The following is a 12,296-nucleotide window of genomic DNA, read 5'->3' on the forward strand; positions in this document are numbered from 1 at the left end:
TCTCGACCCACCAGCGGACAGGCACCAGTATTGGGAGAGGGGGGCTGGCCGTCAGGGTTCACCGCGGCTCTGGCACAAACCCGGCGACACGGAGGTGGCACGGGCAGGAGCGGACTGGCCGTCTCGGCTTCTCACTTTTTGGATTTTAGAAGGGCATGACATGCCTATATCTGTGTCTCCCCCTCCTTTTACTCCTCCACCTCTTTTCTTTTCGCATGACTATATGTACTTGTCACTTTTCCATGTGTTAGTTGTGTCTTCTGAGCAGTTTGTCAGCTTTTGGACACCTTTGAAGGTGTTTTCTATGTGTTTCTATCTGTTTTTGTTTGCCTGCCATTGGTTTTAACGGTGTTCGAAGGTGTTCGACGAACAGTTCGACGAACTGTTCGGCGAACACACCGGTGTTCGACGAACCGAACCGAACTCGAACACTACGGGGGTGGCTCAACACTAGTTATTACCACATAAAGAGACATTGGTCAGATTTAAAAAATTTGGCCTGGTCATTAAGGTTAAAACTGGCTCAGTCACTAAGGGGTTAATATATTTATTGTTTTAATGAAAAAAACTATAATAAAATAAATTCAGTGTACATATCATATAACAAGTCCATATTGTAGCTCGAATAGAGGCTTACATTGAGATACGGCCTACATCTTCTTGAGGTGCAGTAGAAATTCTCAAAAAATTTGTTGTATAAGTGAAATATTCAAGTCTGGTTCACATCCACCAGAATGAATGGCAGGTGCAAAAAAGATTGTGTAAAAAAGAACACTGGTTGTATTTTTCTACTTCAGAATCTCATGAACAAAAGCTTGCCCTTAAACCAAACTTGACTACATTGATTGAAAAATGCTCAAAAAGTCAGTCATTAGACTGGAATTATAAATGTTTAGTTTAGGCTGTTTAAAGTTAGACGACCTGAAAGTAAAAATAATTTCTCTGAAAGTTTGAGGTAATGACTCCGATCACAACCTCAGGGAATTTTCCTTTTGGGATTAATTACACATTCTTATATTTCTTTCCTCTGGGTGCTTTAGAGTCATGCATTATATAAGCCGAGCCTGAGGAACCCATAAATAACTCAGAAGCGGGCGTGTAACACAGAGAGCTGCATTCCATACTATTGTCATTATATAGTCTTCGAAGAAACAAAAACTTTTTCCTTTCGATCAGTGGATGTCTAGCAACTGTGGAAATCCTCAATTTCCAGAAACAGGTAGTACTCATCACTAGAATAGCAGTATAATAATGAAGGGAAGCTATGACAACTCTTACATTTTTGTAACTTATTTATATTTTAACCCAGCCATTCAATTTATTTCCTTAATGTTTAGCAATTTGATGTCCCGTTCTTCGATGGATTAGACCTTTGGCATTGTAACCAGTCTATTCTTCGATGGATTAGACTTTTGGCATTGTAACCGGTCTGTTCTTCGATGGATTGGATCTTTAGATTATCTGATTAAAATGCAAAAAAAAACATATTATGGCACAACCTCTTCAACCTAGTAAGTATGTTGGTAATGTTGTAGCTGTTTGGATTCTGACCCAAAGTTAGATATTCCGGATCACCAGAGAGGCCTAATTAAGAGACTAGGCACTCCAATGTAATGAGCGCTTGGAGAAATGACTGTAGCACAGGTCATGAGCAAATCCATTTCTGTTTATTCACACAAGAATACTATATCTTATACCATTTACAAGCAATGTAACTTAATGCAGCCCACGTTGCCCCCCATCTTTGTCCAGGTCATGATGACTTTATTCACCCTTTCCCCATAACATGGTTTTAGCAGAAATTAGCAGAATGTTACATATGCGATAAGATGCCTAAACATATGAGATAAGATGACTACGATCCTTGAGCAGAGAAAACAAGGCTGGATAATTCTAAACAAAGTATAAGATAGGGAACAGACAGGAATCTAGAGAATATAGAGAAATATAGACTAAAGAGGAAAAACATTAACCCTTCTATATGAGTAATACATATTTATAGATACATTTATATATTTGTATTAATTTATTTTTTTATATTCCCTATTTTTGAGTGTTGTTGAACTGGTGGTCTCACTGGGCAGTCCGAAATATAATAGTGAGTCTCATAAAATAAAAAAAATAAAAAAATACATATATAGTTGTGCTCAAAAGTTTACATAGCCTGGAAGAAGTTTTGCTTTCTTGGCCTTGTTTCAGAGAGTATGAATGATAACAAAAATACTTTTTCTCCACTCATGTTTATTGGTTGGGTGAAGCCATTTATTGTCAATTTACTGTGTTTTCTCTTTTTAAATTTTAATGACAACCAAAAAAATCCAAATGACCCTGATCAAAAGTTCACGTACCCTGGTGATTTTGGCCTGATAACATGAATTTGATACAAATGGGTTTGAATAGCTACTAAAGGTAACATCTTCACCTGTGACCTGTTTGCTTGTAAACAGTGTGTGTGCATAAAAGCTGAGTGAGTTTCTGGGATCCAGACAGACTCTTGCATCCTTCATCCAGCCACTGACGTTTCTGGATTGTGAGTCATGGGGAAAGCAAAAGAACTGTCAATGGATCTATGGGAAAGGGTAGTTGAACTGTATAACACAGGAAAGGGAAACAAAAAGGTATCCAAGGAATTGATAATGCCAGTCAGCAGAATTCAAACTGTGATTAACAAATGGAAAATCAGGGACTCTGTAAAAACCAAACCACAGTCAGGTAGACCAACAAAAATTTCGGCCACAACTGCTAGGAAAATTGTTCGGGATGCAAAGAAAAATTCACAAATAACATCAGCTGAAATTCAGGGCTCTCTGAAAACTAGCGGTGTGGCTGTTTCAATATGCACAATAAGGAGGCACTTGAAGAAAAATGGGCTGCATGATTGTGTTGCCAGAAGAAAGCCATTACTGCACAAATGCACAAAGTATCACTCCTACAATATGCCAAACAGCACAGAGACAAGCCTCAAAACTTCTGAAACAAGGTTATTTGGAGTGATGGGACCAAAATTTTACTTTTTGGCCACAACCATAAATGTTACATTTGGAGAGAAGTCAACAAGGCCTTTGATGAAAGGAACACCATTCCTACTATAAAGCACAGAGGTGGATCACTGATGTACAAGGGCACAGGAAACTTGTTAAAAGTTGAAGGTAAGATGAATGCAGCATGTTATCAGCAAATACTGGAGGCAAATTTGCACTCATCAGCCCAGAAGCTGCGCATGTGACGTACTTGGACGTTCCATCATGACAACAATCCAAAGCACATGGCCAAGTCGTCCTGTCATTGGCTACAGCAGAACAAAGTGAAGGTTCTAGAGTGGCCATCTCAGTCTCCTGACCTTAATATCATTGAGCCTCTCGGGGGAGATCTCAAGCGTGCAGTTCATGCTAGACAGCCCAAGGAATTTACAAGAACTGGAGGGTTTTTGCCCACAAGAATGGGCAACTTTACCATCTGAGAAAATAAAGAACCTCATCCACAACTACCACAAAAGACTTCAAGCTGTCATTGCTGTTAAAGGGGGCAATACATGGTATTAAGAACTGGGGTATGTGAACTTTTGATCAGGGTCATTTGGATGTTTTTGGTTGTCATTAAGATTTAAAAAGAGAAAACACAGTAGTTTGACAGTAAATGGCTTCACCCAACCAATAACCATGAGTGGAGAAAAAGTTTTTTTATTAGCATTCATATTCTCTGAAACAAGGCCAAGAAAGCGAAGCTTTTGCCGGGGTATGTAAACTTTTGAGCACAACTGTATATAAACACAAATATGTATGTGTGGTAGGTAGTAAACATTGCTTTATTCTCTAGTAAAGTTTTCACCCTCTACATTACAGATGCACTTAGAAAACAATATCAAATTAACACTTGCAATTACTGTTGAGCCACCCCCGTAGTGTTCGGGTTCGGTTCGGTTCGTCTAACACCGGGATGTTCGAAGAACTGTTCGTCGAACACCTTAGAACACCGTCGAAAACCGTTAAAACCAATGGCAGGCAAACAAAAACACATAGAAACACATAGAAAACACCTTTAAAGGTGTCCAAAAGCTGACAAACTGCTCAGAAGACACTCTCTTTAAAAAAGCTGGCCGGCAAATTCAGCAGCGGCATACACCGGTACCCGACAATTTACATAAGAAGGAATAGAGCATCACACATAGATTAGATAGATAGAAACATGTCAGTCACATATATAAGAAGCACAGTGACAGTGTTGGTTACTGTACTTGTCATTTAGTGTAAAGGATTTATTAAAAAAAATATTAGTGTTTTCATGCACCGTCTCTTTAAAAAAGCCGGCCGGCAATTCAGCAGCGGTACTCGACAATTTAGAACAGAAAGAATAGAGCTTCACACATAGATTAGATAGATAGAAACATGTCAGTCACATATATAAGAAGTACAGTGACAGTGTTGCTTACTGTACTTGTCATTTAGTGTAAAGGATTTATTTAAAAAGACAATAGTGTTTTCATGCACCGTCTCTTTAAAAAAGCCGGCCGGCAATTCAGCATCTGTACCCGACAATTTAGAACAGAAAGATAGAGCATCACACATAGATTAGATAGATAGAAACATGTCAGTCACATATATAAGAAGTACAGTGATAGTGTTGGTTACTGTACTTGTCATTTAGTGTTAAAATAAAGGATTTATTTAAAAAAAAACTGGCGTGGGGTTCCCCGTAATTTTAGTCTCTAGCGGAGGTTAAGCAGACGGCTGGGGGAGATGTTTGAAGCCTGGGAAGGGGGTAATACCCACGGAGCTTCCCAGGCTAATAATATCAGCCCCCAGCAGAATACCTAGCCTTTACTAGCTATTAAAATGGGGGACCCCCCCCAAAAAATGACTTGGGGTCCCCCCTATTTTAATAGCTAGCAAAGGCTAGGCAGACAGCTGGGGGCTGATATTAATAGCTCAGGAAGGGTGCCATGAATATTGGCCCACTTCCAGGCTAGAAACACCAGCCATCAGCCGCCCCAGAATTGGCGCATCCATAGGATGCGCCAATTCTGGCACTTAGCCTCACTCTTCCCACTGCCCTGTAGCGGTGGCAGTGGGGTAATAGGGCTGGGGTTGATGTCAGCTTATAATGCCAGCTGACATCAAGCCCAGGTTAGTAATGGAGAGGCGTCTATAAGACACCCCCATTACTAACCCCATAGTGAAAGTTAAAAAAAACACAAACACCCAGAATAAAATCCTTTAATTGAAATAAACACACAATTCTTTATTGTTCTAAATTAAAGCATACTTGCCATCACGCCCATTCCAGCTGAAGCCAACGATCTCCTGCAATAAAAGAAAAATAATAAAGCAACATCATCCTTACATTTCCATGGTTCCCAGGACAGCTTCAGCTCTGCTACATCGAGATGACAGGCTGGACCGCAGCAGAACGCTGCTATCCAGCCTGTCATCCCGCAGACACTGAGAAGCACAGGCTTGCTTGCGCTCCTCAGTGTCTGGCTGTGACGGCATCCAGATGAGCCGACAATGAACTCAGCTCACCTGATGTACGTCACTGACAGCGTGGGAGAATTCTCACGCTGAAGCGCTGAGTGCAGGAGAATTTTCCCACGCTGTCAGTGACGTGCATGAGGTGAGTCGAGTTCATTGGACATGACCTCGGCTCATCTGGATGCCGTCACAGCGAGACACTGAGGAGCGCAAGCAAGCCTGCGCTTCTCAGTGTCTACGGATGACAGGCTGGATGGCAGCTTTCTGCTGCGGTCCAGCCTGTCATCTCGATGTAGCAGATCTGAAGCTGTCGTGGGAACCATGGAAAGGTAAGTATGATGTTGCTTTATTATTTTTATTTTATTGCAGGAGATCATTGGCTTTAGCTGGAATGGGCGTGATGGTAAGTATGGTTTAATTTAGAACAATAAAGAATTGTGTGTTTATTTCAATTAAAGGACTTTATTCTGGGTGTTGTGTTTTTTTTAAATACTTTACTAGAAATTCATGGCGGTCATGTCTAATATTGGCGTGACCCCATGAATTTCGGGCTTAGGGCCAGCTGATAATACCAAGCTGGCCCTAACCCCTTTATTACCCAGTGAGCCACCGCACCAGGGCCATGGATGAGTTGGGTACAGCGCCAGAAGATGGCGCTTCTGAGAACGCGCCATTTTCTGGGGTGGCTGCAGACTGCAATTTGCAGCGGGGGGGGGCCAGAAAGCTTGGGCCTCCCTGCGCTGCGGATTCCAGCCCCCAGCTGCCTAGTTGTACCTGGCTGGACACAAAAATAGGGCGAAGCCCCACGTATTTTTTTTTTAATTATTTCATGAAATTCATGAAATAATTAAGAAAAAAAAGGCCTTCCCTATATTGTTGTGTCCGGCCAGGTACAAATAGGCAGCTGGTGGTTGGGGGCAGCCCGTTCCTGCCTGCTGTACCTGGCTGGACAGAAATATAGTGCGAAGCCCCACTTCAATTTTTTTAAAATTATTTCAGGAAATTCATGAAATAATTTAAAAAATATTGACGCGGGGCTTCGCACTATATTTGTGTCCAGTCAGGTACAGCAGGCAGGAACGGGGTGCCCCCAACCACCAGCTGCCTATTTGTACCTGGCCGGACACAACAATATAGGGAAGGCCTTTTTTTTTAAATTATTTCATGAAATAATTTTAAAAAAATTGACGTGGGGCTTCGCACTATATTTGGGTCCAGCCAGGTACAGAAGGCAGGAACGGGCTGCCCCCAACCAACAGCTGCCTATTTGTACCTGGCCGGACACAACAATATAGGGAAGCCCTTTTTTTCTTAATTATTTCATGAAATAATTTAAAGAAAATTGACGTTGGGCTTCGCCCTGTTTTTGTGTCCAGCCAGGTACAACTAGGCAGCTGGGGGCTGGAATCCGCAGCGCAGGGAGGCCCAAGCTTTCTGGGCCACCCCCGCTGCAAATTGCAGTCCGCAGCCACCCTGGAAAATGGCGCGTTCATAGAAGCGCCATCTTCTGGCGCTGTACCCAACTCATCCAGGGCCCTGGTGCGGTGGCTCACTGGGTAATAAAGAGGTTAAGGCCAGCTTGGCATTATCAGCTGGCCCTAAGCCCGAAATTCATGGAGTCACGCCAATATTAGACATGACCACCATGAATTTCTAGTAAAGTATTTAAAAAAAACACAACACCCAGAAAAAAGTCCTTTAATTGAAATAAACACACAATTCTTTATTGTTCTAAATTAAACCATACTTACCATCACGCCCATTCCAGCTAAAGCCAATGATCTCCTGCAATAAAAGAAATATAATAAAGCAACATCATCCTTACCTTTCCATGGTTCCCACGACAGCTTCAGCTCTGCTACATCGAGATGACAGGCTGGACCGCAGCAGAAAGCTGCCATCCAGCCTGTCATCCGCAGACACTGAGAAGCGCAGGCTTGCTTGCGCTCCTCAGTGTCTAGCTGTGACGGCATCCAGATGAGCCGAGTTCATGTCCAATGAACTCAGCTCACCTCATGCACGTCACTGACAGGGTGGGAAAATTCTCACGCTGAAGCGCTGAGTGCAGGAGAATTTTCCCACGCTGTCAGTGACGTGCATGAGGTGAGCTGAGTTCATTGGATATGAACTCGGCTCATCTGGATGCCGTCACAGAGAGACGCTGAGGAGCGCAAGCAAGCCTGCGCTTCTCAGTGTCTGCGGGATGACAGGCTGGATGGCAGCTTTCTGCTGCAGTCCAGCCTGTCATCTCGATGTAGCAGAGCTGAAGCTGTCGTGGGATCCATGGAAAGGTAAGGATTATGTTGCTTTATTATTTTTCTTTTATTGCAGGGGATCGTTGGCTTCAGCTGGCATGGAAGTGATTGTAAGTATGGTTTAATTTAGAACAATAAAGAATTGTGTGTTTATTTCAATTAAAGGACTTTATTCTGGGTGTTTGTGGTTTTTTTAACTTTGACTATGGGGTTAGTAATGGGGGTGTCTTATAGACGCCTCTCCATTACTAACCTGGGCTTGATGTCAGCTGGCATTATAAGCTGTCATCAACCCTAGCCTTATTACCCCACTGCCACCGCTACAGGGCAGTGGGAAGAGTGAGGCTAAGTGCCAGAATTGGCGCATCCTATGGATGCACCATTTCTGGGGTGGCTGACGGCTGGTATTTCTAGCCTGGGAGGGGGCCAATATTCATGGCACCCTTCCTGAGCTATTAATATCAGCCCCCAGCTGTCTGTCTAGCCTTTGCTAGCTATTAAAATAGGGGGGACCCCACGTCAATTTTTTGCGGGGTCCCCCATTTTAATAGCTAGTAAAGGTTAGGCATTCATCTGGGGGTTGATATTAGTAGCCTGGGAAGCTCCGTGGGTATTACCCCCTTCCCAGGCTTCAAACATCTGCCCCAGCCGTCTGCTTAACCTCCGCTAGAGCCTAAAATTATGGGGAACCCCACGCCAATTTTTTTTTAAATAAATCCTTTATTTTAACACTAAATGACAAGTACAGTAATCAACACTGTCACTGTGCTTCATATATATGTGACTGACATGTTTCTATCTATCTAATCTATGTGTGATTCTTTATTCCTTCTATTCTAAATTGTCGGGTACCGCAGCTGAATTGCTGGCCGGCTTTTTTAAAGAGACGGTGCATGAAAACACTAATGTTTTTTTAAATAAATCCTTTACACTAAATGACAAGTACAGTAAGCAACGCTGTCACTGTACTTATTATATATGTGACTAACATGTTTCTCTCTATCTAATCTATGTGTGATTCTTTATTTTTTCTGTTCTAAATTGTCGGCTACCGCTGCTGAATTGCCGGCCGGCTTTTTTAAAGAGACGGTGCACGAAAACACTAATATTTTTTTTAATAAATCTTTTACACTAAATGACAAGTACAGTAACCAACACTGTCACTGTACTTCTGATATAGGTGACTGACATGTTTCTATCTATCTAATCTATGTGTGAAGCTCTATTCTTTCGGTTCTAAATTGTCGGGTACCGGTGTATGCCGCTGCTGAATTGCCAGCTTTTCATGTTTCACTGTGAGCACTGTTCCCATCGATTTGGGCAATCACTGTAATGCCACAACCACCATGGCTGTGGCATTACAGTGAGTGGCAGACAATCCCTGCATGATTGGTGCTCTAAATAGCGCCAGACATGCAGGACACGCTTTTGGTGCACGAACAGTTATCGAACATAACCTCGAACAGCCGAATTTTTTGCAAATCGTTCGCGTTCGTCGAACGACTCGAACACCGCCCAAAACAGCTCGAATTTGAGATTGGTGAACAGTTCGAGTCGAACACCGCTCATCTCTACTTACAATTGTTAATGAATTAAAAGTGGAAAATAATTGGATTTCTTTATGGAGGGACAAACAGTTATTTTTTTAAGTATAATTTTGCCGAAAACTTATGAAAGCATTACATTTGTGTTAACTTTTTTTTTACGAGTTTAATGGGGAAAAAATGTCACCCCATTTACTGATCACCATAAATAATCTTTTCACTATATTGTAGGGATTTATTGCTTATTACAGGAATACCAAATATGTTCATGGTATATACTGAATTGGAACATTTTATTATTACAAAGTTGATTAAAAAATGTGATTATTGTAAAAAAAATGTATTATTGTTTAAGTAATTTTATAGGAAAAAAATATCTGACTTTTGTTTTATTGTAATATATGTATATAGTGATGTATCTAGTATATAAAGATGTACAGCTACATAGAGATTTACTGGTATAAAGAGATGTTTTCCTGTATATTCGTACAATGCACATGTGATGATACAGTGTAAAATCTTAATAAGCCAGACGTTTAGGTTTCTTAAGTCAAGAGAAATACACTATTGTGTTTAAATTACACTATTGTGCTTAAATTGTCTTGTACATGTTTGTGTATTCATATATATATCAAAAGGAGGGTCAATAGATTACAACTCCCGGTTCAAGGTATCATATCAACAAACAAACTCAAGCTGAGTCAGCCCAGTTTCCAAGGAAGATATAAACACAATTATTACAATTAAATCATTTTAATCTGCAATTCATTAAAAAAAAAAAAATTGTATATAAAAAACAGGTACTTTGAAAATCACAAAGTCAAATCTCAGTCACGAACTTGTGCTATTGTGGTAGGCTTTCTCCTTTTATATTAGCAGTGTCGAGATACTCAAATATCTATCTCTATTGCACTCATTCCCTATTAATAAAGTGCTGAAGACAAGATTTTTAATATAAATTATATCCCCTTAATGTAGAATTCAGAGACACAAAGTGCAAGTGCAAGAGTTTTTCCCTCTCTGTGTATTAAAAAAATATATAAATATATTGATCAATGTTATATTTTTATATTTAAGACAATGTAATGTCAAAAAAAGGAGAAAAAAAGGTGATCAGGAGAGGACAAAGAAGTCACCTGGCCCCATGGATATGTTGTTTGGGAGTTGCCAGGAGGGACCCACCGGTCACCTGGCCCCATGGAAACTCTCATAGAGGCCAGGGTGGGACCCCTGGGTCTCCTGGTCTTGTACCTCGAAGGACTGCTAGTTTCCTAAGCTTGACACTACCTCCTCTCTGTGGGGGCCCCCCAGAAGTGGGGGGCCACTGGTTGAGGTAGTTGGCCCTGGAAGTCTCCAAAATTGCAGCTGTTCTATCCCATGCGGGTGGAGAAGGAAGGGTAAGGACTGTGTAATGTTTCACCATCTTGAGTACTTGCTGGGACTGTTCTATGTGTTTATTGTTCGCTTTGTGGTTCAATAAAGTATTGCCACGCTGTTTTACCCTCACCCTGTGTTGTCTGAGTAGTGTTACGCCCACGGAAGACCCTGGGTCTTCACAGCACATTATGTAGAAGAGTTCCATTTTAAATCTTTAGACAAAGAAAATCTTCCTATTTTTTGCTGTTTATCCTATGGCTTAGTGCTAAACTTACTGCCTGCCATGCTACAGATTGTAACTTTAAATCCAATGAAAGACCACACATCATGCAAATAAGAAACTATATATGAAGAAACTGCAGATACTGGGGATTCCCTTGTCTTGAGTCAGAATGTACACTGGGAAAAGAGAGTAATATCACAACGGCATCCTCACTGACACAGCTGCAGATGTAGAATTTATTTTCTGAAACCTTCTTTCTCCACAGATTTGTGTCAACGTCTCATGGACAACGGGACATATATAACATTCCATATTCTGCCGTTCTCCTCAAAAACCTACAATAAACTTCTGATTGCAAGAATTTTTTCATTCATTTACTTGATGGGAATTACATTAAATTCCGTAGTTATTACAGTGATATGTCTGGATGTCCATCTACACACCCCCATGTATCTATTCTTCTGTAACTTATCCATCATTGACATTTGCTACTCCACAGTTGTAATCCCTAAACTTCTCCATATATTACTATCTGGGAATGACCTTGTGTCCTTCAACCAGTGCTTCACCCAGATGTATTTTTATCTTATATCCGCCAGTGCCGAGGTGATACTTCTCTTTGTCATGGGATTTGACCGATACATTGCGATTTGTCATCCTTTGTCCTACAACCAAATCTTAAATAAGAATATCTGTACCTTGATTGCTGTGATGATCTGGGTCTGTGCCTTCCTAAATTCATTACTGATCCTAGGTTCACTGTTAAAACTGCCTTTCTATGAGGTCGTTAGACTTCAAAGTTTCTTCTGTGATGCCGTTGACGTATTCTATGCATCCTGTGGTGGCTCCCATACATTTTTTATCCTAGTCTGTGCTGAGCTTGCATTGTTTGGATTTTTCCCACTCTCTTGCAATTTTTTGTCATACGTAAGAATAATCCGTGTGATTTTACGCATTAAGTCAAAGGAAGGAAGAAGAAAAACCTTCTTTGCCTGCCTATCCCATCTCATTGTCATGATAACTTACTATTCTACATGTTCAATGGATTACATGATGCCATTCTCAACCCGCACAGTGACCATCAAGCAGATCTTGTCAGCGTTTTATACTACGGTGGTGCCTGTGATCAACCCACTCATATATAGTCTACGCAGCAGTGAAATCCATAGAGCCTGTCGAAGGTTATTGAAAATTAAATGAAGGAGGTTTATTCTACGTTGAAAAATTGACGTTAAAGGATTTACCACCATAGGTCAACTTTTTGTACACTGGAATTGCTGTTATTCTCAGTCATGTTTCATTACTTTATCACTCTTTCCTTCAAAAAATCCTTAAATGGCTCATAAAACTCATCATCTGACACATATATCACCCAAATCTAATCAGTGATGAGGCTGTGAAATGTCCTGTTAGAATGAGATGATGGCCA

General features: G+C 41.0%; 1 protein-coding gene across 1 annotated transcript; it reads left to right on the forward strand.

Moving 5' to 3' along the window:
- The first annotated feature begins 3,112 nt into the window (after window positions 1-3,112).
- On the forward strand, window positions 3,113-12,067 carry LOC141180613 (olfactory receptor 2A14-like). The gene is made up of 2 exons (XM_073660696.1): window positions 3,113-3,149; window positions 11,133-12,067. The coding sequence occupies exons 1-2, from the start codon at window positions 3,113-3,115 to the stop codon at window positions 12,065-12,067; spliced, it is 972 nt and encodes a 323-aa protein (XP_073516797.1).
- The last annotated feature ends 229 nt before the right edge of the window (window positions 12,068-12,296 follow it).

This window comes from Phyllobates terribilis, unplaced genomic scaffold, assembly GCF_046119375.1.
Source record: "Phyllobates terribilis strain yellow unplaced genomic scaffold, ASM4611937v1 Scaffold_33__1_contigs__length_13283291, whole genome shotgun sequence".
NCBI classification, from domain to species: Eukaryota; Metazoa; Chordata; class Amphibia; order Anura; family Dendrobatidae; genus Phyllobates; species Phyllobates terribilis.

What these genes read in the sequence shown, in the direction of transcription:
- LOC141180613 (XM_073660696.1), top strand. Translation starts at nt 3,113, where the DNA reads ATGTACAAGGGCACAGGAAACTTGTTAAAAGTTGAAG. An exon ending in AAACTTGTTAAAAGTTGAAG is followed by an intron (nt 3,150 to 11,132) that starts GTAAGATGAATG and finishes CTTTCTCCACAG; the next exon opens with ATTTGTGTCAACGTCTCATG.